The sequence below is a fragment of the Dendronephthya gigantea genome, unplaced genomic scaffold (assembly GCF_004324835.1).
Source record: "Dendronephthya gigantea isolate DGI-Jeju-01 unplaced genomic scaffold, DenGig_1.0 000010F, whole genome shotgun sequence".
Lineage (NCBI taxonomy): Eukaryota > Metazoa > Cnidaria > Anthozoa > Malacalcyonacea > Nephtheidae > Dendronephthya > Dendronephthya gigantea.
The window spans coordinates 2,103,361-2,131,319 of NW_021163020.1; the positions used below are offsets into that span (position 1 = coordinate 2,103,361).

General features: G+C 38.2%; 4 protein-coding genes and 1 non-coding gene across 9 annotated transcripts in view; 3 read left to right on the plus strand and 2 right to left on the minus strand.

Annotated features, from left to right (window-relative positions):
* Nucleotides 1-36: 36 nt before the first annotated feature.
* Nucleotides 37-4,307, plus strand: LOC114518013. The gene is made up of 6 exons (XM_028537892.1): nt 37-1,202; nt 1,371-1,718; nt 1,954-2,193; nt 2,289-2,595; nt 2,821-3,223; nt 3,624-4,307. The coding sequence occupies exons 1-6, from the start codon at nt 804-806 to the stop codon at nt 3,949-3,951; spliced, it is 2,025 nt and encodes a 674-aa protein (XP_028393693.1). The 5' UTR covers nt 37-803; the 3' UTR covers nt 3,952-4,307.
* A 200-nt stretch (nt 4,308-4,507) lies between these two features.
* LOC114518014 (D-glucuronyl C5-epimerase B-like) lies at nt 4,508-6,992 on the plus strand. The gene is made up of 3 exons (XM_028537893.1): nt 4,508-5,383; nt 5,530-5,889; nt 6,101-6,992. Exons 1-3 carry the CDS (start codon nt 4,564-4,566, stop codon nt 6,775-6,777), a joined length of 1,857 nt encoding a protein of 618 aa, XP_028393694.1. The 5' UTR covers nt 4,508-4,563; the 3' UTR covers nt 6,778-6,992.
* The window catches only part of LOC114518011 (arginine-glutamic acid dipeptide repeats protein-like), a 31,611-nt gene continuing 10,576 nt past the window's right edge, over nt 6,925-27,959 (minus strand). The window contains exons 1-19 of one of the 5 annotated variants that reach the window (XM_028537887.1): nt 22,997-23,113; nt 17,857-18,201; nt 16,774-16,844; nt 14,323-14,431; nt 12,442-12,535; nt 12,169-12,273; nt 11,930-11,978; nt 11,746-11,820; nt 11,348-11,403; nt 11,161-11,260; nt 10,803-10,901; nt 10,622-10,702; nt 10,379-10,517; nt 10,155-10,215; nt 9,724-10,013; nt 9,364-9,479; nt 9,135-9,227; nt 8,735-9,046; nt 6,925-8,584 (exon numbers count right to left, since the gene is read on the minus strand). In XM_028537887.1, coding sequence (XP_028393688.1) covers nt 7,580-8,584; nt 8,735-9,046; nt 9,135-9,227; nt 9,364-9,479; nt 9,724-10,013; nt 10,155-10,215; nt 10,379-10,517; nt 10,622-10,702; nt 10,803-10,901; nt 11,161-11,260; nt 11,348-11,403; nt 11,746-11,820; nt 11,930-11,978; nt 12,169-12,273; nt 12,442-12,535; nt 14,323-14,431; nt 16,774-16,844; nt 17,857-18,121 — 3,120 coding nt within the window. In that variant the 5' untranslated portion in view covers nt 18,122-18,201; nt 22,997-23,113 and the 3' untranslated portion in view covers nt 6,925-7,579. Of the gene's footprint in view, nt 8,585-8,734; nt 9,047-9,134; nt 9,228-9,363; nt 9,480-9,723; nt 10,014-10,154; nt 10,216-10,378; nt 10,518-10,621; nt 10,703-10,802; nt 10,902-11,160; nt 11,261-11,347; nt 11,404-11,745; nt 11,821-11,929; nt 11,979-12,168; nt 12,274-12,441; nt 12,536-14,322; nt 14,432-16,773; nt 16,845-17,856; nt 18,202-18,450; nt 18,803-19,102; nt 19,151-19,528; nt 19,636-22,996; nt 23,114-27,959 lie in introns of those variants that run through there. The other 4 variants (XM_028537885.1, XM_028537889.1, XM_028537886.1 and 1 more) reach the window with 4 other exon arrangements.
* Nucleotides 24,172-27,565, plus strand: LOC114518015 (translocation protein SEC62-like). Its single transcript, XM_028537894.1, has 10 exons — nt 24,172-24,316; nt 24,461-24,587; nt 25,427-25,532; nt 25,730-25,847; nt 25,976-26,023; nt 26,166-26,219; nt 26,355-26,415; nt 26,659-26,778; nt 26,900-27,193; nt 27,266-27,565. The coding sequence occupies exons 1-10, from the start codon at nt 24,281-24,283 to the stop codon at nt 27,502-27,504; spliced, it is 1,203 nt and encodes a 400-aa protein (XP_028393695.1). The 5' UTR covers nt 24,172-24,280; the 3' UTR covers nt 27,505-27,565.
* On the minus strand, nt 25,145-25,273 carry LOC114518538. The gene has a single exon (XR_003686500.1). It is a non-coding gene; the product is annotated as a U6atac minor spliceosomal RNA (small nuclear RNA).

A 27,959-nucleotide genomic window follows, 5' to 3' on the forward strand; every position in this document is an offset into this window, starting at 1 on the left:
AGGCGTAATAGAATCTTCCTGCTCCATTTTGCGCGGTTGGATCTGCGAGCTTTTGGGAAAAAGTTAGGCAGGCAACAGAGAGAATCATTTGTGCGTTTCAGACGTGAGAGTTTCTTTACCTCAACATATATATTTTTATGCAAATTCCACATTTGTTGAACCACACAGGAAAGGCTAATAGTGTATGGTTTAACGTACAATATTATCCGTCTGTTGTTTTGACAGAAAAATGAGCCACAAGTAGTGTATAAATATTGAATAAGTCGTCACGCTTGAGAGACCTAACACAGCGAATTTAATAACATCATTATTTTGAAGTTTAAGCAGTTAGACTCTCAAGGAATATAGTGAAATACTATAGAACGGGGAACTTGATGGGAATTTTGAAATAAGATTATCCTTGCTGAACGTCCAGTGAACTACTGTGGATAAAAATTGATAAAAAATTGAAGAAAGGCGTATTTAATGTGAAGTATATTCAATTGGAAGGCCAAGAGATCAAGGAGGATAACAAGCTTAATTCGACTGAAGAATATTATAAAGAGTCAATTCAAGATTGCATCAGTTTTCAGGATTGAATATCGGCGTCGTAATTGCTGGAGTTAAATTAATTAAATTCCAAGAAAAAAATGTGATGCCAAATTTGTAAAATGGGACATTTCTTGTCAAGAACAAGGTCACGGGATGAATAAGAAATATAGTAGATGAAAAATAAACGATCATTTTAAGATATCGAAACCAAATCCCACGTCGATAGTCTAAAATAGAGGACATAGCTCAACTGACGAGAGAACGTCTACATCATGAAGACAGGTGTACCTTCCATTTTTAATTTTCAAACACATTTGAACTCTTATTCGCCTGTAAACATATTTCAGGATTGGAAAATATTCATATATCTGACATTGACAGTTTTCATTCTCGCCCACGTTGAATCTTTAGACATAAACTCGGCCGTTTGCAGATGCGCGAGAAAATCAAAATTTGGTAAACCGTTTGTAGTGGTATGGAACTCCCCTACAGGGGGGTGCCATAATAATTTTAGTGTTCACATAGAACTGGAAAAGCACGGAATATTGACAAATAGTAACCAGTCGTGGAACGGTGAAGTGGTTACGGTATTTTACAACGCTCAGCTAGGATTGTATCCGTATTATCGGTACGAGGATGAAAAGTTGAAATATAATACTGGTTTACCTCAGGTAAGAAAAGGCTGGTATGGTCTCTTTCACTTTGTTTCCGTGACAATTAAATATATTTTACTTACGTAATCGACTTGATTCGGAGATGTATAATACTGACGTGTTTCGCTGGTAGAGGTGTTCAACTTCTAAGGCTTGTTTACTATTTGTTTTCATGTGTAAGTTTAGTTGGTTGATCTTGAGGAACATCTAAAGAAAGCATCGGAACATATTGCTGAGAAGATACCAGAGCCAATGTACAGTGGCCTCGCGGTCATTGACTGGGAGGGCTGGAGACCACTGTGGGATACCAACTTTGGGAAAAAACGTCTGTATCGACTTAAGTCAATCGAGTTGGTTAAGAGAGAAGGAAAACTTAAAAATGAACGTGAAATCGAGGATGAAGCAAAGAAAAGATTTGAAAGCGCTGGAAAAAGGTTAATGTTGGAGACAATTAAATTTGCGAAACAATTGAGACCAAGAGCATTATGGGGGTTTTATGGCTTCCCGGAGTGCCTTGGGAACTGTTCAAAAGAAGTAGGTTGCGTCATCAGTTCATTTCATTTGTGAATTTCTTCAGTGAATTTGTATAAATAAATATTTGCAGAAAATTTAATTAAATCGAATTTTATGCACGATTTCAAGAATTACATAGAACTGCAGTGTAATCTGCAAAACACTCCATGATCTTATCAGGTCAGATGAAAATTTAGTACAATTAGAAGCAACTCATTCATAATCTATTTGAAACCATCGTAATTTTATTTTCCAGAACAAAATGTGGAACAACAAGTTGATTTGGTTGTACAAAAGCAGCACAGCGTTGTTTCCGTCTATCTACCTGATGGATGATCTCACAGATAATAATAAATACGTCTCTGACAGATTGAAAGAGGCGTTTAGAGTGTCTCGTATGGCAGCTGCTCCCGGATTTGGTAATGACCTGCCAGTTTTTCCGTATCTCAGACCTCTATATCATTATGGAGCGCGAGAATTCAAGATGCTGAACGAGGTGGGTGTAGGACGCCAGAGCTGATAATATACTCCTTTTAGGGACGAGGTAAACTCGACCCTTTTTGGATGTAAATCTGAACTTTCATCTTTCAGGATGACTTAGAGAATGCAATCGGGCAAGCAGTGAATTTTGGTAGTGCTGGATTAATACTCTGGGGCAATCATTACGACGAACACACTTCCAGGGAGATTTGTCTGAAGTACAATGACTATGTAAACAACAAGCTAGGTCCCTACATCACCCTACGTACGGAAGAGCAGAATGCGTGCAGCAGAGAAAAATGTTTCAGTAACGGGAGATGTGTTGAAAAATCTGTAGCTCTGAGACGTCGCCGTAAGAGGTCGTGCAAAACAATCTTCAAATATGGAAGTGTTTTTAAAATTGGTAATACAACTTCAGGTAGGAGATTGCTTACCTTTAAGTAATACGTAATATTAATAAGTTACCTTTTTTAGTTTTTTAAATATTAATAAACTTTTTGTCAAACGTAAGCGTCTAAGTTTATATTATAAAAAAAGTGCATCAATCTTTCGCCATCCAGATATAAACGAAGTCCGTTACCATTTTCCCGCCTTCTGAAACAACCAGTATAAATTCTCTGACTCTCTCTCTCTTTTATTAAAGCACAAAAACGAATTCTCAAGCAGAACACAACGGTTAAATACCGATCAAAAAAGCTATTTGGAAAAAACACCACCGCATTTGCAAAAGAAAACACAACGATCCTAAACGACACGGTAGGAAATCTGGAAAATTTAACTTCAAGACGTAATCTATCACAAGAAAACTCGACAGGTTCTGACTTACTGGCTTACGTTGATATGTTGGACTCAGGACCAAATAAAACAAAGAAGACAGGTGATAAAGACATATATTGGAATAAAAATAGCGTGTTGGGTCATAAGAAGAAGCACAAGATTGATTATAATTCAATAAAGAAATCTTTGAGATGGAAAAATGGAAGTAAAGTACTAGAAATGTTTAATGGAAAGACAAGCAACAAAAGTCAAACAGATGATGAAGAAAAGTAAGCCTTATTTTACAATAGATAACCAATTTCTCCCAGCTAATCCTCAGCTTAAAACAATCTGCCTATCAAAGTGTGTGATGTATTTTTATTGGTTTTTATTGAACCTTCTGTTTTAAATAAACACTTCTCTTTTCACCCTTACTCTCCACTGGTTCCATTTTAATTTTCTAAATTTCTTTCATGCATAAACATGTCAGCTTTATTGTCAGTGGCATAGCCAGCCTGAGGATTTTGTCCCACTATGTAAATTTAGAGTTTTTATAATTATTCATTTCCTTAGAAATTTATTGTTTTCACAGTAAATAAACAACAAAATATTAGCATAGCGGGACAAATAGTCAGGCTGGTGTTTATTGTGCGTATATACTTACTAAGCTTACTGATATTATCATTCTAGATCAGAAACTGAAGTCAACAAGACAAGCACCAAAGGTCACCATAAACAGACTTCAAAACGAGGCTACTCTGCAAGAGTGCGAGAGGAAACTGCCGTGCGTGTGCCTGGGGTGTACATCATACTGATAACAGTCACTCTGGGCGGAGCATTACTCATGACTATCATATATGTTGCTATATACTATACTGTCAATGTCCGAGGTCGGCAACGCGAGAATAATTACGATTACGAATCTGAGGATGAAAATCCCTTCTCCATAGAGCCAAATAGCCCATGGTGGAATGATGATGATGGCTCAACTGAGAAGTTGTTAAAAGGGAAGAAATGATATCAAATTTAGGCTTGGTCGCCTGCATAGAAATCATAGAAATAATGTCTGCTATTTCTATGGTCACTGCAATCAAAGATGATACATTGATTGAGTCATAAATGGAGGTGGAAATGTGGTAGTGGGTAGCCTGCAGCTACCATGGCTGAAAATGTTGTTGAATTAGGGGTTGGGTCAATATATGTGTGCAATTGTAGATTTTTGAAATCTATTAGAATTTGTTTTTAAACGTATGATGAATAGATGTGAGAACATTAGAGCATTTAATATACATGTAATAAAATAGACATTTTGAGTGACAGAATTTTACAACTTTATCAAATGAAAGAGGTTTAAATCAAATACTGACCTTGTAAAAATGCCGGCCCTTTTATAGCAAATATTATACCAAAACGATCTTTCTTCTAATCGTAAATTGATCGTAAATTGCCAAAATTAAGAGCATTTTCCTCTCCACATTTGCAACAAATATAAACTTTTAAAAGCACGCGCCTTTAAATTTTTGAGCCTTCGATCGTTTTGTACAATATTGTTAAAATATTCAATATGGCGGACCAAGAACATTCAGAGAGAGTGGATTTCCATACATTCTTGCCCTATTAACTGAAAACTATGCGGATTTGTTGGGGGTTTATGTTGAAAATGTTTAGGTATACATCTCGTTTGAATATAGCGCTCGTGATCATTTGCCTGGGCGCTGTTCTTTTTACGTGGAACCGTTGTCAAGTTGCGCAACTTGAAAGTCGCCCAGCGTTGTTGGTTGATGATCCGAGCACACGGCAAATCAAAGGCGAAAAGTATGATCGAGATAAAGCGAAACTCGGATACGATGATGCCGGACTAGAAAACAATGAAAACGATGAAGACGGCACGAAAGATGAGAGAGATTCAGAACACATAACTGGCAAGGAATTGTCATATAAAAATATAGAAGTATTAGTAAACGGTGAAACGAAGATACAAGGCCACCTCGAAAACAAGGAGGTCTACATTCCTTTTTCTTTTATTAGGGATTATTTTGAAATTGAGGGCAAAATTGTTCGCGATGATTTCAAAAAACAGTTCCATGTGCGTCACACTAGCTATGAATATTTCACTCCAAACACCCACACCTATGAACCAAACGGTAGTTTTTTGTGGTTTGTGAATTATAATGTAGAGGGTCGATCCAGGGTGAAGTGTATAACAGGTGTAGATGAGGTCCCTATATCCACCCAGTGGGGTGACCAGGGGTATAGGTATCCCATACAGATTGCTCAATATGGGCTGAGTCATTTCAGTATGTGGGTTGAGGGAGCAAAAGCGGCTGTTAAGGTTGTGGATGATTGTGAGAATACTGGTAACCAGGAATGGTCTGTCAGTGGACAAGGAGAAGTGAAGAATGTGTACAGTGAGGAGAGGAAGTCTAGGGTAATGGAGTTTAATACAAATGGTAAGTATTTGATGCAGTTTTTATCAAACATCCATTGCTTTCCAATTCCTGTATAGCCATGCACTCAATAGCACGTCTTTCTGCTGTATTTTGATAAAACCCCGACAGAGCCAAATCCATACCTGTTGCATTCGTCAAATTTCTAGGCTCGCCCGAAGACTCCGTCACCTTAAACATTGAAAGCTCCAGCAAAACATACGTTCTCTCATTTGACATTTTATTCAAATCATCTGGATCCATTTCCATCGCACTCGAAGTGGACGACACTAAAGCATACACACTTCTTTACGACACCAGCGAGACGCTTGTTGAGGTGCACAAACAACACAGCACAGCAACCTACGGTATAGGGCCAACACGGGAATGGCGAAGGATTACACGAAATTTGTGGATAGATTTGAACAAAGCCATCGGGGAGAAAGGTCGAAAGAGGGACACTAAAAAACGGACCAAACTTCGTATAACTGAGATTCGAAGTGCAGCACTAAAAGGAGAAGGGTTGATAGGTAAGGTTGACGTCTTAAGAAATCAGTATTTTGGCGGCCATTTAGAATGGCAAGTGCCGATATTAGTTTTTTGTTAAATGTACTTTTTGGAGGCAAATAAATTTGGGATAATTTAAAGTGTTTTAAATATGTTTCTTTGATCGAAGAAATCATGGCGTTCTGGGCTCAGCGCGTTTGCCTATTATGCCAATAATATTAATTTATTGTTTAGATAATATTACTCTAAGGGAACATGGTCACAGGGATGCGTTCATGGCCGCTGCAAAGTGGCTTTTGAAGAATCAAGATCAGAAAGGTGGGTGGCCCATTCCAGTGAGACGAAAGATCAAAACTGGAGTAGAATTGGATCCTGGTTGGTACTCAGCAATGGCACAAGGCCAGGCCATCTCTGTCTTAACAAGGGCCTATCATGTCACAAAAAAACCGCGTTTTCTTGCCGCTGCCAAACGGGCCATAGGATTATTTCACGTAGAATCAAAAAAACATGGAATCTTAGCTACTTTCATGAATAAATACAGATGGTACGAGGAGTATCCGATGACTCCACCACTCTTTGTTCTTAATGGCTTCTTGTATTCCCTTATGGGACTGTATGATTTGAAGATGACACTACCTTTGGATCAAAGAGCTGATGTTGAGAGGCTCTTCCAAGATGGAATGACGTCTCTAAGAGCGATGATCTTAATGTACGATAGCGGTTCTGGGACGATATACGATTTAAGACACCTCACAATGGGTGTCGAGCCGAATCTTGCCCGGTGGGACTATCACGCCACACATGTGAATCAACTGACTTGGGTTACAATGATAAATAGTGATCAGTTTTACAAAAAAGTTCTGGAACGCTGGAAGGGATATTTTAAAGGCATCAGAGCAAAACATAACTAAGAACATGACTGGCGCGTTGCTTGCGGAATTTGTGATCTGGAAAAAGGTCAAAATTAAATATTTGTTTTGCAAAAAAAATTGTATATATTAATATACATCTATATATATATTGTATTTACCATTCCCAAAAGAAAACACACAATAATATTAACCTCAAAACAAAAACCTTTATTAGAATTGAAAAACCATGACTAGTTCTTAAAACAGAATATAAATAGAAATCAAATATTTACAAAACGTGTGTTTCAATTGCGAAAACTTTGCTAAACTAATACGAAAACTATCAAAGCCAATCATCAATTAGCCATTTCCCAACTGGATCTAGTCGCTAACCATTTATGGACAATTTGGAGGGACAAATGGCTTCAGACTTATATTTCCTGTCCCTGCAAACAGTCCATAGATGCATTCCGGTTCGCGACTAGACCCATTACACAGCTCGATTGGGAAAAGGCTAATACGCCATTCCAGATATCACAGAAGAGTACTGGCTATAGGATTTGAAATGCATCATAGGGCGGCTCAAGGGATTCCGAAACAGTTCCATAATGCATTGTCAAACTCGATCTTTACAGTCCTGTGCTGCAATCTCAGAATGGCACACAGAAGGAAAACTAGGAGAAATACAGTTTTACGAATTTTATTGCAGCATTTGCCTGTAAATTTGCATGACACAAAGTGTCAATTCTATGAAGATGATTTGAAATTTATAAAAACGTCTCACCGACATCTGAGGGTCGAATTTAATAGGCAAATACCCAAAGGACATTCGTAAAGCCATATTTCTCAAAATATTTTGACTTTAATCGTCCTTTGATAAGTCTATCGTTTCGAGTATTGGATTTGACGAATGAAAAATACCATTTTCGAGATTCCTCAAGGCTGGACTGCGCATGACACGTGGATCCGTGCGATGCAGCAGATTAGGCTCCTCTCCAGTTTCCAAACGCCTCAACTCGTTTTCAATCCTAGAGCCCTGGGGTCGTGCAAAACGCATGAGCTGTTCACGTGCAAGCAGTTGTGGGTACAGTGAAAGATTGTACTCCATTTTCAAGCCTTGACTCATCATGAGTTCATGTTGAAATTGAAACTCCCTAGGGGGTGGTGGGCAAAGACCATGAAAGTATGGTGGAGGAACGCTGGGAATATCGTCTGTATGGTTAACTAGGTGTCGCGGATGAGTAGGTGGCAAGCCGGCATGTGGATGACCGGCGGGAATGCCTGCATTCGGGTGTAGCCACATCTCGTGCTGCGGATTTCGCCACAGTAAGTTTGGTTCCAGGGCGACTGATGGGCTTCGCGGTTGATGATCCGGGTGCACGTGATAGTGAGTATGAAAATGCGAATGCGAATGATGAAGTCCCGTGATGGGATCGGTACCGACCGGAGGAGGAACCCCGGGAATATGACCTCCTGGGAACAAAATTCCGCCATCTTTGTGAAGCGGAGAGCTCCGATCGAGCAATGAGGACGGATGTAAAATCGCTGGCGGCATGCCGGAATTTCCACGGTTTAACGATGCTGCTTTGTGAGGCGAGTACCAGGTTTCAAAGTCTTTCATCGCCCCAGGGCCAGGCCGGAGCCAGGGGAGGACGCTCGTATCGCCGTGAAGTTGAACTGGCATATGGGTCATGATCGAAGCCGCGTGAGCACCCGGAATTCCCGGATACGGATACCGCATCCCTCCCGCCAAATATTTTCGCTGTTCTTCCTGATGTAATGACATATTTGACGAAGTAATAATCTCTGAGGATGATTTCATTTCTGACTTTTGACTCCTCGCTGTGCACGAGGACGAGCCCTCGTTCTACAAGACGATTTTCACAAATGTTAATTCAAAAAAATTTACACGCAGGGTTACCCGAAATATGTGATAAAATTCAGTAAATTGCAAAAAAATATGCCTTCGATTAAGATGTTGTTACGATTAAGATTCCGCCGATCGTATTTGATTTACCTCTATTTTTTTCTCTTTTAAACTTCTATCCCCAGTTACCGCGGTTTTCTCCAGCTTTTTGCACGTAAAAGGCAAGCCTGTTCGTGCGCACGATTTACCATCAGGAACGTTTCGCGCTGCAAATTTACCCGAATCGATTACACGTTCCGCGTCGTCGATCGACTCGGGCGAGGGGCTGAGGCAAGTTTCCTCGTTCGTGCTCGTTCTACTACTGATGCTTGTTACGTCACCTCCCAGGGGAGTCGCCACCTGTTCAACCATGGGGGAGCTATTCCGTTCGCTTTGATCAGTCTCGAGCTCCTCGTCTGATTCCTGTGAAAGAAGCATTTAAAATAACTCAGCTTATAACACAGCATATAAAGTTCGTACTCCAGAAATATACAGAGATCATTTTGCCTACCCGCGAGACAGACTTCTTCCGTTTTTGTGGTAATGTATTTTCTAATATAGAATCGGTGTTTCTCTTAGGTCGTCTTCGTTTACTCGCTTGCGTCTGAGGGAAGAAAGAAATCATGTATCATTAGAATGTCAAGTGGGACAAAAATTGAAACAGCATTCTTCATTTATTGTGTGGTTCACGCGTCCACCGTTAACGTCGGGGCCTGAGGTGAGAGGTTGGTTCAACCTACCTTTTTATTGCTTCCGGAACTGCTGGTGTTACTCCCGGTACTAGCGCCAGAAGGAGAACCAGGCTTGGATAATCGTGTTAACTTTCGACCAGAAATCGGCGACTCTCGTGTGGTGGCTGAAACAACAACATAAAAAGGTTATCAAGGGGTGGCTATTATCACACGATACGATAACTTGTGTGCATGTGACTGTCATTTTGACGACTGAAATTGAGTGCGGATATTACATTCACTTCATTCACGCACATTCGCCGATGGCGAAGTTTGAAATGCGACGATTATACGTGTGTTTATTCAACCACATACACGAGGGTGAGAATCGAGCCTCCAGCTCGGTAGAACGAATTCATCTTAACTTACTGTCAACGGGGCTGCATGTTTTTGTGCGTCCATATCGGAGACTACTTGAAGTATTAGGTGTGCTTCTGCGGCTGCGCAACTGCTTTCCGTTGATAAAATAGTCGACTTCATTCTCTTTACCACGGCCTTTAAACATGTGCTCTGGGGGATTACGAGGACCCTCTAGCTTCCTCATCACTCCGTATTTCTTGAAGTACTCAAGGCAAGTTGAGCACAGGATCGAACGTTCATAGCCACCATGATGCCAGCTTCTTGATTTGGACGAGTAACAATGTCGGCAGCAGTAAAGGCTAGATATTGAAAAGAAGTAAAAAATTACGTCATAACTAGAGCTGTTGAACTCTATTTATACTGGAGTACTGACTCCCAGTCATACACTAGGCCTCAGTGGTAGAATCATTATCAAACTTCATTTAAAAAATCAATCCCACCTAAAGTCCTTGTCACTGTCTTCACTATCATAATCATCTTCACTGCACGAGCTGAGTTCAACTGCACCAAAAATAAAATGGAAAATATCCATCAGGGAATGTTGTACCAAGCTTGAAGATAGCTGTGTTGAATTGTAACCCAGGTATTTTTGGATTAAATTGCAACCCATGTACTTCTGAATGGCCGTGTTTAGAAGTCTTTTGGAAATACAAACTGGTCTTACCAAATTCACTTGAAGATGTTTTCGTCGACCGAGTGCAGTTACGACGACGGAGAACGTTGTGACGTCGTCGCCGATGTGGTCTGGAACTCATCGCTGATGGCGTCTTTTTCCAAATATAGTAATACTCCACCAGGTCACCCTAAGTATACAATAAAGTTATTTTAACAAGTCGGTAAAATTCATAGAGCTAACAAGACATGTGAATGGAGAATCAGAATCACGCGAAGAAATTGTCCGTCATACCGTTTCTTTCTCTGGTAACAACTCTTTTCTGATTTTATAGAAATTCTTTCCAAATTGTCGTAATCCTTTCACAAATTTTTTCTACAAGCAGAACACAGAAGTCTTACTTAACGATTCAAAAAACAAAGCGGGAACTTGTGGTTTAAGTTATCTAACAGCAGTTTTTTATTAAATTCCATACATTGTCATCCTCACTCCAGTCCATTCTTGAGGTCTTCGGAAAAGGACGTTTGACCAGGGACTGCAAAGCACGCGCCGTGTCGTATTTGCTTTTGTGAAGCTGGAAGAGCAAATTAAAAGAATACTTGTTACATGACGTGGTGATTGATGATTGGTCGAATAACTCGAATTGATGAAAATATTGTGACGATTAAGTCTTGACGTTGATATTATGATGGAGATGGGGTGATTGTGATGAATTTTGATGATCTTGCAGGTGATGGTGAAATTGATGTGACGATGATGATGTGATGATAATGTTATGATGGAGATGTTATGATGTCTTTGTTAAGGTGGGCAAATGCTTTGAAATTACATACAACTTTGAGAGCGTTGATGGTGGTTGCATCCCGTGCGGCAGCGGTCAGACCTTTATTGGTATCTCCTTCTTTGCATATTCCTGCGTATTGAGCCATACTTCTAAAAGAATCAAAGCACGAAACAGCTTTAATATCGTTAACGAGTAGGATCAATGCCACTTCTTCATGTATGCAAAACTTTACTTACCTCGCTGCGCCAATAAACATCATCAAGTCATAATCTTCGAGTGTAGGTTTCCACGTCTGATAAGGAGAGCACAACATTGTTATTATACGTTCAATAGAACACCATTACTTCATTTTTTTATATATTATCACAATTCTCCATCAAAATCATTAAATTATCATCCATCATCGTTATCTACATCGCTGTGACCATCAACCAACACTGTCACGATCATTCACCATCATCATTATATTATCTACCATCATTATTATATTATCATTTATTATCATCATCATCTTCCATAATGTCCTATAGATCATCGTCATAATCTACCATCACATATCATCATCGCCACGATGATCACTATCCGATCATCATTACAATCTATCATCATCATCATTAGTTAACGTTGTTCTTACCAGTTCCTCCTTGGGCGGCTCGCGAGCTAGCTCGTCGACGGCTAAAGGTTTTGGTTGGCATTCAGGAAGAGGCACCTGAAAAAGACAGCGACAAATGTCGAGACTCGGATAGATGAAGAAATGGCGAAACGACAGAGGTAAAGAAAGTAAAGACACAAAAATATAGGATCATTCCCAGACATACCTGATGACTGGGACCAACTCGAATTTCACCTTTGTGATTGGCAAGACGTCTAAAAAAAGAAAACACATACTTTACTTTTGGCCTTTTTTGTGTAAAACATACTAAACTTATTACACTGATAGCCACGACCCGGTAGAATAAAATAGCAGACAACTGAATTGCTTTACTGCAGTGTGTAGACAGCGTTATCAATTTTCTCCAAAACTGGTAGAATGAAATTTGATGACACGAAAAGCTACCTTGTTTCCGGATTGTAACGAAGGACAAAAAAGAAATGATCATTTTGAGAAATGAACTCCTTTAAACTGGAAACATCCGAGAGACATTTCACACGACATTTTCCCCTACAAAAATAGAAGATTTTAAAATTTCAATTGAACTCCATTAACCTCATTTTTTTATTCGAAAAAGAATGCATTTAGGGCAAATTCTTATTCAGATTAACTTCTTCACAGGAATATCACCTTGACAGTTGAAGTGGTTTGAATTACTATCATACAGTCAGAACTAACCTGAGCGCACTCACGGCGTACGAATCCACGGCATCAGACACAAACAGTTCCCGCTCTTTTACGGACGGATCTTCCAGGATATGGTCCTGTGATCCTACGAAATGAAACACCATTTATGAGCCTAATTCGAAGGAAGGCGTTCCTTTCAAAATACCAATGTCATTTAAAAGCCGATTTCGTACACGAAAATAGAATATCACACACACGATCATAGCCTAGGAACGAGGAAATAGAATTGTAAAATGTGAATGACCTCCTGAAACGCATTCGTCTGTGTTTGCATAAACAGGTGTCTATTAAGGCCTTGAATACTTTCTCAGCAAGGGTTAGCGTTATAGGTCGTTGCTTGCCACACGGACCCTTATCGAAATATTGCATATTGCATGAATAAGCGATGTTTAGATGAACTATTGTGAAGTTATGAAAGTGAATATACCGCTTTTAAACAAAGGGAGCTTGGGAAAGGCGCATGCACAAAAAACACGGACACATTGCGCCGCGAATAATCCGAAGACCGATACTGCAGAAGCTACTTGATATCGAAATCCGATCTTGGTTTCAATTTCGACGTCAAAAAAGTATAATTTCTCTCAGCTGGAGTAAGCGGTGAGAATAATGCCCCGCGGTTTATTTCCATGGTGAAATATTACAGCCTTTGCAGATGTATGTTAGTAAGGTCACACATGCGGTGTCTGATATCACGATATTGAAAGCATTCTTTGATTTCTTTCCGCATGCGATTGAGGTTGAATTTGTAAACACACATCGAGGTATCGTCGCGATTCAAGTGGCAGTGTGCCACGAAAGCAAAATGGACACAAAATGATCCTCGTGGCGCTGGCATCTGATCCGGGAAAGGCATTCAAAATGAACACCGAAACGCTAACGAGGTCAAACACATGCTGTCGTGATGATGAAATAGATAAAAGACGCCTGATATACGGTATAGGGACATCTTGTATCACAATTTACGCTGTTGACACAAGCTGTCATGCTCGTAAACCACACACATGTGTTAAGAGGCTATCAAAGGGTTCACAGCTTCATAATAAAGGTCAAAAGCTTGTGATTGGAAATACGAAGCATCATACCACCATGGATGATCGATCGTCTTAGGCCTTAGGTGTGACAATCCTGCCACTTGCGAGCATTTGCTGGGTTGTTGTTATTTACCTAGGATAGCTTTGCTATGGTGGTGCCGTGCTGGTGGTGGTGGTATAGTAGTGGTTCAGTGCAGTAGTTCGTGCACGAGCTGTTCACCGTGAATTTGAATTCTGTAACATGCAGCTTTCTGATCGTCATTTCTTTTCGTTCCCATTGTTTTAGAGTGTGTTTGGCGTTAGGCTCTGCGGCCTCTGTCAAACACGAGAGGCGCTCTTTGGGTACTGTGTCATGCTGTTGCAATACTGTTACAATAGGAAGTTATCCTCGTTAGGCCATTAGGAAGAACAGTTTACAAATGATTGGCGTCTCATTGCGACGGTAGTCAGGCTATAGTCAACTACTTTAAAAAAAAGTAAAAAACCTAGCATTTTCGCCATTTTACGCACGTAACTCATTAATTATGTGTATTCATTTGCCGACACTCCGCCGAAAGACGCAAGTAAATATCGATATTGGACAGAGAATTGCAAACAAAGACCCCGGCACTTCGGTATTTAACACCATAACAAAAATAAAGAGCTTTTTTCTCACGAAAACGCGATAACAAACCAGCCAAAGTTTCTTTTCTGAACTATAAATACGACGATTATGCTTCTATGGACTATGGTGATACTCATTGCATATATGGATTGCTTGCTGGCAAATTTTCCCGGTTGCCTAACCTTTGGCTTTGCATTGTTTACTCTACAAAACTAGTCAGCCGTGACATGTGCCTACCATTTTCAGTATTCCGATCTTGTACGAGAAGCTGGTAAACTGATTCCGGGACTTCTGATGGCCGATAGAACCATTTAACACCGACATAAACGCACTCCCGCTTTGGGGCCTGATGCAAAGAAAAGCAGAAAATCTTACTCATGATAAATATGGTTCTATAGTTTACATTTGAGAAATTTACTGAAGATATATTAGGTGAACTGAAAAACCGTTTTTCTTTAGAGCAGCCAATTCAACCAGTCAACAATAATCCGATCAAATAATAATTTATCATAATCGTTTGAACTGCACAGCATGATCGGGATTATTGTTCCTCCTGTTTTGAACTGCGTTTTAATTAAGGGTGGGTTTGGGAACGTTTCTCAGCATACTTAGGCTCTGGGAAAGAAGTCGGGTAGGTAATAAAGAAGTATTCAAGTGATAGGCCATCATCTTTCAATGGTGTCGTAAGGATGGGTGGGATACATGGGAACTATGATGGGATAAAAATGCCGCTCCCTCAATAATTGATCAAAGACTTGTGATAAAAATAACCACAAACGTTTTGCTAAAAACAGGCCAGGCTCCTCAAACATTGCGCACAGATCCGCCCCCCAATAGTGAGTTGTGAGTGAGCGCAGTATACGTAAAAACATAATATGGAAAATATTTTTCATGTCACCTTTACTACGTGCACGTCAGCAGCGCACTTTATAGTTTGAATCGATGTGATTGGTTTAGAAATATTTTGCCGCAGGAAATGGCGAAGAGTTATGTTCTTTCGATTCTCATCAAAATAAAACCGTTGGCAACAATGATTGCGACGAAGACTATTATGTAATAAACCAAATCCATCAGAGATTAAAAGGCAACTTTGAGAGTAAAATCATATGACATCATGTTGGAATAATTTCGGTTGGGCTTTTGTCAAAGATGCTCATTACAGCGTCAGGAGAAAACCACAAAAATATGCAGCCGAATAAAGGTATTCTTGATGCAGGACGTCGTTATTCAGCCGTCTGTTTAAAGAGTAGAACTGTTTGCTCGTTTTCTAGTGCTGAGTGATGCTTGAAACATAAATATTTCCGATTGTTTAGAAGACGGAAATGCGCGTCTAGCAATTTATACAACATTGAACACATGGCAAAATCAAATTATCACCAAGATCAAATTTTTTACATTTTCAATTCCGATTGACGTGATTTTCAGTAATTTGGGTGATAGACGTAGTTTAGGCCAGTTTTAAAAGCAAATAAACGTTTTGTAGCGCACAAATAAATTCCGCATTCGTTTCTGATCAAACTTCTTCAATTACAAAACAATTGTATAAAAAGTGTGTTATATAATTTAATTGCGTCAGTGATTATTCGAAAAAACAACAAGAAACTATTATCAATGATTGCGTTAAGTTCAGGTTGCGGGCTGTTTTTGTAGCCGCTCCTGAGCTATCGATTCACGGTCAGATTTGAGATTTGACAACAATGTATATTGCATCAATTATATTATTATATTATTATTATACATTCTGATTGCTGTGACATGCGGGTCGTGTATCAATGATGAATTTCCGCGATATTTTCCGCAACAAATACACGGTGTATATACAGAGTTGACTGGCTCTGCTAAACTGTAAACTCGTATAAGAAAGGGGCAATTAAAACCGGTTGACTTGCTAGTTTATGTAATGAGGGCAAAAAGAGATTAATTTATATAAAGTATTCATTCTATAACGCCCACTCCAAATACTTCAAAAGCAAGGAGAAATCAGCTTGAAGTTCCCAACGCTTCGAAAAAATCAAACAGACTTTCTATTAAAGAAAAGCATCATTCCTTCGAACCCAAATACCGCTTTAACCTTTCGATTGCAGTCAATAACAAAACGGTAATCTTTCTCTGATATCACCATTTTTATATGATGTTTGACATATTAGAAATCACGCTGTGAACTAACAGAAGGGCTATACAAAGCATTTACTCATTAAATATACCCGCTGTACTTCATTCAAATCGTGTAACATATTCTATCACAAATACTTACAAATTGCAATTTTAGAATAGCATCTAGGCTAGGATTCATAAATATAAAAAAGCAATTTCATCGTAACCTGACACGCATTTAAAGAGCGAGGCAAAGTAGTTATAGTCTTCAATGATTTAATCTACACTTATGGTGCTCTTGATAAACACGAAAATATCATGCAGAAGTGTTCGATAAATGTATACTATACTATTGTATGAACGTTCTTTTCAAAAGAGAACGTTCCAACGAATAATTTGATACTTTTATGTAAAAATGAATGTTCTTCAAAAGTGTGATGTAAATTACACACACTGGCATGTTTGCGTAAGGAAATGCTTTATAAATTAGGATGACCGGAACGGATATGGGTTGAGGAAAAATTAGCTAAGTTAGTGAATATACGGACATTACAGTGAAATCCGGTCTGATTTCAAAAGAAGCAAAGGACCTACCATTTTGAATTCCTTGATGGCACAAATGAAAAAGGGGACATCTGGTCTCTGGCTATCAATATAGACACAATCTAAATAAGAGACAAATAGATTATGAAAGACTCTTTAAAATTACATTCAGTTTTGCTTTACTTTTCCTGTATATCGGCAATACTGAGGTAGGGACAGGCGGTGTAAGGCACCCGACCTCAATCTATATCTCTTCAACCTACCTATACTACCGTACTTTTTTCTATTTTACTGCACAATCAAAATGATTTTTATCGACTTTCTCGATGCCATTTTTCTCATTAAAGACATCATCTTTGAGACAAAAGACGAGATTCCTAATGATACAAGTGGAAAGAAACTGCACATGTTCCGCAAAATACACGGATTTCCGATTTTAACAAAATTATTTTCTTCATAAGGTGGTTTTTCAAATGAAAATTCATTCATCATCTTAGCATTAACTTTTCAACACATTTTCTGAACTGAATGCTCCAAGACCTTTAAGACTTTGGAATTAAAAATTACAATATCATTTAATATTCAATTGTTTATCTTCTTGAATAATTTTTTAAGCTTCTTTGCATTTTAATAGATAGAGTATATTGCATTCTAGTGTTTTAGAAGACTTTTAAATTACCCTGAAAAAGCGGCGTTTTCTTTACAGCACCCGAAATGGCAAGCAGGAATATTGACAAGTTTCTGTGAGCAAAGAATTCAAGCCAGACAAAAAGCTTATATTGCTTTTGAACTAAGCAGCATGCTTGCTTAACATTTAACATAGTAATTTTCCCCCTATTGTTAGGAATTGTTTAACCATTGTGGCGAAATAATATGACGAAAACACCGTATAAGCTTCAAATAAACAATCCTAGCTAGTAGAGTGAGATAACCGAGGAAAATCATCTACAAATTTCGCCAATTGCGAAGGTTGTAAAAAGCGAAACCCTAAGTCTGTCGGTGCGAGATATTAATTATAAGTAATTACAATAATAAGACAAACAATTTACGGTCGAAAACCAAAAAAACCCCAAAGCCAAATCTATTAAACCGCTGTCTTCGCTGTACAATTTATACAGAGTGAGCTAGTCTTACCGTCCAATTCGTACACAGTGCCATCTTCTGCAATATGAGTTGTAATTTCCTGAGTGTTGGACCCTTTGCTATCTATGGTGTTTATAGTTTTTATCCCCTGGCGTTTAACTTGACATTTCTCATCGCGTTTCCCCTTCGTTTCTGCGGGTAGCATATTGCCATTTTTGTCAACCAACGGAAGAGAGGATTCGCTTGATTTTCCTCGAGTCGACTTGTTCGTAACGTTCTTCGGTTTCCCATCCACGGTAGCTTTTTTCATAACCATTTCTCAAGCCCATACACGCGTCAAATTTCTCGCTTTATCGCCTTATCACACGTCTTTCCGCGAGCCACAAAACCTTTGCCCTGTAAAATTACATCAAACCTAACCTCAGTTTAACGAAAATGCGATATTATCTCGCGGAAGGTCGGGGACGAAGACCTTGTATCGAGAGACGACTAAAATAGCCTTCCTTTTATTAAACAGAACAGATAAAAACCTCTTTGAAATTGTCTCTCAGCACGACACGATATAATTCACGAGTCGTGTGTAATTTATATACGACAATTAACACCAACAATAAGAATTTTTCAAGACAACCTAGAACAGCCTACCTAAACGCATTAACCTTCCTTGTTTTGCCCAATCTCAAAATACCGAACTTTACACCGCAGACTGGCTACGATTGTTTGACCCGCATCGGTGAACAGCACTGCGGATTTAAGCTCTCGAAAGTGGAATGCTTGATACAGTTGTCGGTTAACTTCCTCAAGATATTAAAAGCCCTTTGGCATCTCTGATACCTGATACTTTGATGGCGTGTTTAATATACAGTATACTTTGCATTTCACTATGAGGCTTTTCCAGTATATTTCGCCAGAGACAAAACACACGTTTCTGGGCTATTGTTTAGATTGAAAGGAGTGCACACAGAAGGCTGGAAAATAGAAATAGACCGCCCATTGCCACAACGCTTTGTTATGCTTTCAAATTTCTTAATATGCTGTGAATGTACACAGAGAAACAGTTAAAATTGCATCTGTAGTGTAGTGGCGTGTAGCTGCTCTCACGAAAAACCCCGTGTGTTTAAAGCACAATGTGGTCGCACCGGTAATAATGCTGTTTAGAAAATTAAAAAATTCAACAGATTAAGTAAAGCACACGGAGTTTAGCAGACTTAAAACCGTGTAAATAAAGAATGAAATTTACAACCGTGTCGCTTTCACGTCGGCAATGGACATAAAAAGCTCGGAGAAATCACCCTACCTTGCTTGTAATCGCCGCTATCGTCCGTCCCTTACATAAACCATAACTGTGTTTTGAAAATACTATTTGTTTCCGCCGATTACTTGCATAATTGAGCAGATATAAGCTGCCAAATTTTAGATCTATTGCTTTGAAAAAATTCGCAGGCAGACATGCAACTCTGCAACATCAGCTTCGTCAGTATTCGAAATAAAATTCCGAAAAACGATGAACCAATCGGATGCGAGGAAATCGTTCAATGTTTTGCTGGGATTTTAAACATTACCGCATGTATATTTCGCCAAAACATTTACTACCGATCATTATGAATGGTTGATTGCATTTATATGAGCCCTAAATATACAGGTTTAGCAAGATACGATTTCATAAATTGCCGTTGGTCGATGAATACATATAAAGACGAATACATAAGCTTAAAATACAGACCTTTATTACATAGTAAATTTCAGAGCAAATCCAATGTGTGTTTTTCTTTTCTCCGAGCGTTGAACGGCGGATTATGTGTGCTAATGTGTACGACAGCTGGCTGCAAATTTCAACAAGCATGACCGATTCTGATTGGCTAAAACCAACGCCATACAGGTGTTGGATAACACTTTAAACTGTCTCCGCCAATCACAGCGCGCGACTGCAATGACTAAACACACCGTGTTTTCTTTGTTCGTAGATTGTGTGTTCATAAGTGGCTGTCAATTGCGTGTCTGTTTTTTAAAAGGGACAGTTATTTGCACTATTTTAGATCGTGAAATTTAACCCTACATCTTTCCAGATAAATCAGACCACGTTTTGGAGGAAAACGAACACTTGTTCGTATCCTGATAAGCAATCAGGTCTATTTATTGCCCAATGCTAGGCAATACTTTTCCTGATGTCAAATGTTTATAATACAATCGAACGAAGATCGGCCAATATAATTATATACATAATCAACTCGAGTACACATCCATCAATGTTATCGCGTATTATCGATATTGAAGGCTTGGCAAGGGTTTAGGAAATATTTAAACAGGTTTCACTTCTAACCGCTTCGGGTTCATTGCTATGGGAGTATATCTGCCTGGGTTTTTCGAATCAAAGTTTTAAAATATACAAGTTTTATTTAATTTCAAGCCAAAAATTCGGTAAACATAATCAAAGTTTCTTTGACCGAAGGTGAAGTCCGATTTGTAGAAGGCAAGGAAACACGAAGCTTCACCCAGATATCTTTCTACTACAATGACCGTCGACGTTATGACCAATTCTTGTGCAAATCAGCCGAAAGACACAATTTCATTACTTTCACGAAACATAAATAATTAAAAATTTCGTCGTCAAGAGACAAGACAATGTATGTTCGATCACTTCGATTATATAAATTACGTATTACTTGTATGTAGTCATTCACAAAAAACAGCCAATAGTTCCTTTTTATCAAGGGTAACCATATCAGGATAAAAATGGTGTTATTTTCGTTAACAAATTCATTCTTGTCATGCCTCCCAAACTTTACAATCAATAATTTAATATCAATCAATAATAAGCATAAATAACATCTACGTGACACTGTCGATTGGTAACTGAAGAAAATCCGTCCTGAAACCCTCCATATAAAGATCACGACAGTAGCAGATCTAAGGATAACTAGCCCCTCCCAATGCGCCTATTTAGCAATTCATAAACCGATATGTGCGTTGACATACAATTGTGTCAACAATGCAATCATAGACTAACGTTTTGCGGTTATTCCGTGACAACTTTGTGCCATAAGCGGTCGCCACAGATCTTCCACAAAACGCCCGTTCCTTGTCACTTCAACGCAAAACAAAAATACACAACCAGTGCTCGGTTATCGGCGTAGACCCGTGGTCGAACATTTATATAGATCATAAATGCTTTAAGCCTGGTTTCCATATGACGCCGACCTGTCGCCGACTCATTGTCTGTAATCATCCAAGGAGAAAATGATTTCAGAAAGACAAAAGATTTCACTCATCAGTAATCACCGACAATAATACTTTGCCGACGTCGGCGTCATATGGAAACCAGGCTTAATATAACTTTATTTATCATAAATATTTATCGTTTAGTTAAGATATGGTTCGCACTTTCATACGAGAGAACACAAGAACTGGTCGTAAACGCCTGTTTTTGTCTTAAACAAACTAAAAGTGTCAGCTGGAATGGGTTTCTAGCTTCTCAAAATAACGTTCGAATCTTAAAAATTTACATTTTATTGTTTATATATGATTCATTGTAAAAAAGATGCACTTAATACTGAAATACCAAAATGTTTCTTTTTCATTACCTGCTGTATATATATTTATAAATATATCTATGTCAGACTATGTGTGCGCATATAAATAAAGAAACGACGGATGCGATTTCCGACATTTCGTAAGTGGCAACAGCGTTTGATTTCATGGTGTAATTTTACGATAAAATCACGATGATATATTTAATATCTATATTGCTTGTTAGCTCTCGTTCTTATTGAACTGTACACAAATGCTAGATTTAAATAAGTTTGCCGTTTAGTTCCATCAACAGCATTTACGATGGAAACGATACTGAAATTTAACCGCAGAATTCCTCAGAATAATAGAACAAACCTATTTACATTCCAAACGCAAATTAGAATTATTACAAAGCCATTTAAGTGCTATGCCAAAATATTCCGTAAAATATGAGACAAAATATACCCTAAATATTTACCCGTAAAAACCCGTCTGTGTATAGAAAAATGGAAGACTAGTCTCATTCTTCGAATGTGTTACTAATTAATTTGAGGTGACATGGTCAAATTCAATAAAACCGCTAAAAGCTAAGCTTTAAAATTCTTCCGGGCTGGACAAGTTGATACAATTGTACGCTGCTTTTCAAATTCGGAAACATTCGAATGTTTATAGTAAGCGAATTCAGATGTTTTGAAAGATGTTTGAAGGATATTTTTTAATCGTAGACATCAATAAGTCGCCTTTGCCCAGAATTTGTTAAGACGAGAGGCTAAGCGTGGATAGATATCCCAAAGTGGTTTCAGAAAGTCGGGATTTGATTCTATCGATTGGAAAAAACACACCATCTATAATCATCTACTCAATAGTCATAATGCTCAAGAAAATGATTAATATCGCAAGATAGCTCGGTCAAAAGTGTTCAACAGCAAAACAGTAGCATGGCACAGCGTGTAGCGATTTGATCCGTAATAGATAAGGGGTTAAACGTATTTATATCATCTGACATAAAACATGCCCACTCGAATCTAGTGCTTGAATATGATGCAAACGAAAAACGAATCTAGACGTATTTCAGAGACCTGATTGTGTTAATCCTATGTCGTGCAAGTAAATCGTTTAGATTTGCGATAGTTTAAGACATAGCATAAATTCCACGTCAAAGCCTTTTAATTACAAGACATTAGGGTTTATTATCTTTACATAAAAGCGACTTGGCAGGGAATCACACAACTCAAACAGACACGGAACAAAACGAGTCAAGAGATACTATCATAGGACTGCCTCACAAACCTGTTACATTTTCTAAACATTGTTCGATGCTTGATACCAATATTAGTTGCAGCACAACCCATTTTTATATAACATATCTTCGCCCAAAATATGTCTGATGTTAATCATTTATTTAAACAATTGCAAGTGCCAACCCACTCCAGTAAACGTGTTAACAAAGTCGGGTCAAAATAGCTTAAAGATCGAGTAAGAAGCAAATCTTTCCACAGATCATATAATAAGAAACATCATATGAATATAGTCATCCAAAACAGCACAATATTATAAGATAAACCTCTTGATTTCTGCCCAGAGTATACACTAATGTGAATGGTACATAAGTATTAATAATCACGCTATCGATTTCAATAGACATGACTAATATGTAACCGATTCAAAACGTTTCACTTACCCTAATAGATTTTCAAAGTTAACCGCATTCGATTCGATTCCTCAGTCTTGAATCTTAGACCTTTATCTCTTTTACAAATAGTCTACACTGTTAGGCTTTGAGGGGAGAGATATCGTACAGTGCCAATACAATATCTTGTATTTGAAATATTAGCCTTCCCTATTCGTCCCCTGGGAGGCATTAAACACCGGAAGTGGGCCGTCAACACGGTATATAAATCAGAATAAATATTTTCTCTTTTTAATGGCATAAACCCACAACTCAAGATTGGGATTTCTTCCTAAAACGTTCTCACAATAGATAAGGTTTATTGTGGCACCATAAGAAAGTTAGCTTTCCCCGTTAACATCATGCTGGGCTGTATCATTTGTTATTAAACGATCACAGGGCTATATTACTACAGTTGTCCGACAATAAACAATTAACCGGAAAAGTTTATTCTTCGATTACTGATGGGGCTCGGATGACAAAGAGTTATTATTTCTCGCCACCAAGAGAATCTTCCCACAGAGATGTATTCTCGATTCAATATAGGTCTGAGCATGAATATGCTGGTTTTTATGCATTTGAAAGTTGTCTTGAGGATTTAAAAAGGAGTCTTTTCCATCAAAATTACAAATTGCGCGTCTAGACTGTTTTTAAGACGGATTTCGAATGATAAGCACAGTAGGAAATGTAAATAAGTCGACTGTTTGAGTATAATCTTATCCAAGACGTTTTACATACACTATGTTCATCATACTTTCGCAATAAGGTGCTTTGTTAGTTTGAAAGGGGAAAAATACGGGTGTTTTCTGTGGAACCAGCAGGGGTGTGATACAAAATGATCTGTTATCCTTCTTTTTCACTTCATATTCATTAATTGACTGACATTAATTCATAGTCATGAGCTTCATCACGTAATACTCTTTACACAAATTGTAAGCTTAGTTTCAGAGCAATAAATTTTTTTCATGACATACACTTCTTTACGCAAAATACGCCCATCTTTCGCAATTTGGCATCAATTCAAGATTTGAATGAATTTTGCAGGGGGGAGTAATTGCTAGTTATCAACAATCGAGACAAGAGAAGAATATTTTTACGTATTTTACAATCTTTCTCTAAAACCATCCAGTAAAACCAGTTGTGCAAGTGCAGTGGGGCATCCACTTTCGTGATTTGTCGGAATATCTTCGGAAGCGATCGGAAGATGAAATAAACAACAAAGCTAATGATTCATAATTTTCGAATTGGCATTTTTTTCCAAGTCATTTTAGATATTACGAGCGATCGAGTTCAAGAATGACTGAAAGAAAGTCAAGACGAAGAAAACGTGAGGTATTCTTTCGCGAAAGACGATAACAAAATGTGAACGTAATAAATAAACACGCGCTAAAAAGCTTATATTTCAACAACGCAGAGCAAGCATTTAAACATTTTGTTGCATATAATTTCATCATCTATTTGTTACACAAATCGCAGGACGAGGATTCTGATGAAGAGGAAGATGGAGCAAGCGATGAACAAACTGAAATCGCCAAATATCTTAGGTTTAATTGCGAAACAAAATCATCGAATTTTAAGAGCCAAAAAGTGGAATATTTTAAAGGTAAAATATATTGCGATATAAACAGCAAGGCTTTGATCGTTCTCTGTGAAAGTTCCATCTCTCTGACCAACTTTAAAAGTAAAATACAACGTAAATCTTTTACATATATATTTTCTCCTTTCGTCGCTTTTAATACAATTCAACATATAATTCAGTAGGATTGGTATTAAATATAATAACAGTCCGGAAATTGGGTGAATAAGCTCTAGACTTCACTTACATTATATTAAACTATAATTGCTCGGAAAAAAATTATCTGTTTAGAATGATGTATATTTAGAAATTGAATGTATCTTCATATATGAATACATGCGATCGTATCCCAATTACAGTGTGATATCCAAGGAAAGTACTTCATTTGAGCTAAAAGCTTGTAACAATTGTTGTATAACTTGATCCACATGCCTCCAAACGTGTAAAGTGTTATGTACCTAAATATGAAACATTTAGAAGTCTAATAAATCGGTTGGTCATGAACGTTAAATGAAATTGTAGTGTCTTGAATATTACGACGAATTAACCACGGTTAATAGGAGCAATTTCCCGTGAATTTTTATTCAAAAAATTGGTTAGATGCTACGAAGTAGGTAGCATTGCCTTAACCGTGTGTTGTTAGTTTCAAAGTCCGAAGACTTTTCTCGTCCTTATCGAGGGAGATGCTAACCTTCTCTCGGCTCATACAACACGTTGTTAGTATGTTGTGGGGACTTATTTATGTTCGTAACACGTTACTCATGTAATGATTGTGGGAGGAAATAAATATAATTTATGCATAATTTATTCATACTCTTCTGCGCATAAGCAGAACAACAGAAACGATATATCTTTCTACCGTTTAGGATCAAAGGCTATTGACTGTCTCCTCGATTCAAAATGGGCCAGCGGCAAAGGAGGAACGGAAATCCTGTTCACAGACAGAGAATCTGTTCGAGATTATCTTAAAATGTATGATGAACCTAATTAGATAATAATGCTGACATAAATTCTCTTTCACCATTTTACAGTAACGAATTTAGATTTTTAGCAGAACCCTGAGCTAGATCTCTAGTTAGCTTGTATCGTGCTTGTGTTTTGCACGAAAGTGATCTTTGCGATCAGCATTATAGAACTTTGCTGTAATGTAATTCTTGTTGGAAATTTAGACTGCTAGAAATGGAGATGTTCAAACGTGTGACAAGAGTTAGAAAAAAGAAGAAAGGAGAGAAGGATGAAGGAAAGAAAGGTACCAAGGACTCGCCAAAACCAGGCAAAAGCAAAAAGGTTTGTGAGGATATTTAGACTCGCTGCATGCGGCCTGCGGTTACTCCGTCACAACGAGGTCGATGACAAATAAACTTAACACTTTTCACCAATAGTGGTTGTATTCGAGTATTTTTCCTTCCACTTAGGAAACGAACGACGGAAAGAATGGAGAATCAGAAGGCAAGAAGATAAAGGTATGGAATATAACCAAAACTTTTTAAACAAAACCTCTTTGTTCATGCCTTCCATACAACATGGTTCTCAGTTCAACAAATATTGTATTGAAACTGGATACAAGAAACGTCCCCGTGTGATATCCAAACTTGTTGTTACCAGGTTAAAGTGAAGTTGGAAATTCATGACATGCAGGAATTTTTTGATGGCGATGAGGCAAGTGTACAATCGTAGTTTCAAATCAAAGAGAAAATGTTTCAGTATGCTTTGAGTATAAAACAGAACATCGAATTTTCTTGATCTCCTCTTTATCACGCCTAACTCAGTGAAACGAATAAATGTTTGTTTCAGGTTTACATGTGGATATTCGATCCGGTTCATCCCAGAACGATTATCTATGGAGTTTTAGTTGGTAAGTTAGGGTTCAAAGCAATATCTAGTTATCCTACTATGTTCAACTCCTGCCAGCAATACCCCTGAGCTTCGTATATAAATCGTATTCTCTATAGACCTATAAAAGGACTGCGCTGTGACGTAGTTTGCGGATAAAACATGTTTCTGATTGACGAATGGTTTGTCTGCAAACTACGTTATAAGGAAGACTAAAAAACTACTAGGTCTAGATCACGTTTCATCAGCTTGTTTGTATTTTTAGTCATCGGCGCAGTCGTCATCTGCCTGTTCCCCTTGTGGCCACCGCAAATGAGAGAATACACGTGGTACATAAGCGTGGGACTTGCTATACTCCTTGGATCCTTAATTGTAGTGGCTTTGTGTAAGTTTTCTTACTATGATTACGATTCTTAATCACGCTTTCAAAAATAGAGCAAGAGGAGTCTTTGAACAAGGTAGCTCGCAATCTTTCAAACAAATCGTCCGTAAATTCTCTCCCTTAGTGCGTTATGTGTTGTTTGGTTTCGTGTGGGTGATAACAGTTGGAAAACATCACTTCTGGCTTTTGCCAAACCTCACAGAGGACTGTGGTTTTTTTGAATCGTTTGTGCCGCTTTATACACACACTTCTGCGGGGACAGAGGAGGAGGAGGATGATGGCAAAACGGAGAAATTGGATGATAAAGACGATAATGATGGGACTCCAAAGGATCAAAAGGAGGGAAACGAGGATGAGAAAAAAGAAGCAAGGACACCAAAGATGAAGAGGATAAAGATGATCATGAGGGTGATGAAGGGTAAGTTGTGTCGGATCAGTTGAGAAACCACTATAATGCTGAAAGCGATTGAATGATGGATTTTTGTTACAGCACTTCGGAAGAAAAGAAAGATGAACATTTTCTACCGAGACCCAAAGAACCACACGAGGCGGAATCCTGGATCAATGTCACAGAGGAAGATATCGCGCAAGCAAAACAGGCTACTGGGAAGTCGGACAATGAAACAAAAACGTCACCTGCTGCATGTTAACAGACCAGAAAAAGATATATTAGGTGTTACGAATTTGTATTTTAGCACAGGGGTAAAGAACCGAAGTCAGATACTTTGATTCAAACCTGTATACATGCCCAGCCAGAAAGATTTGTTTAATAAATATAATTTACTTGGTACGACGCTCAAATAGTAGGAATTTACCAAAACCTGGAGTGGAAAAAATGCGAAAATCCAGCGAGCGAAATCAGCGATAAAAAGCTTTAAAAAAGGCGCGAAAAACTAAGCAAAAATCATTAAGTCAAAAGGGCGCGAAAAGTTAACATTAACAAAATGGAACAAAACACCAAATAAATTCTTGTTGGAGCTAAGTCCTTCCCAGTCTTTCCACAGCGTTTAAAGTCTTTCCCAGTCTTCCCCCGCGTTTAGAAACACGCCAAACACTAAAAATTCGTTAAAAAAGGCGCGTAACAGCCACAAGGCACAAGAGATAATAAGCAGATAATAAAATCACGAAGCACAAAACGACCTAACAAACGTCTCTGTTTTGGGTTTGTGAAAGAACGGCTACAA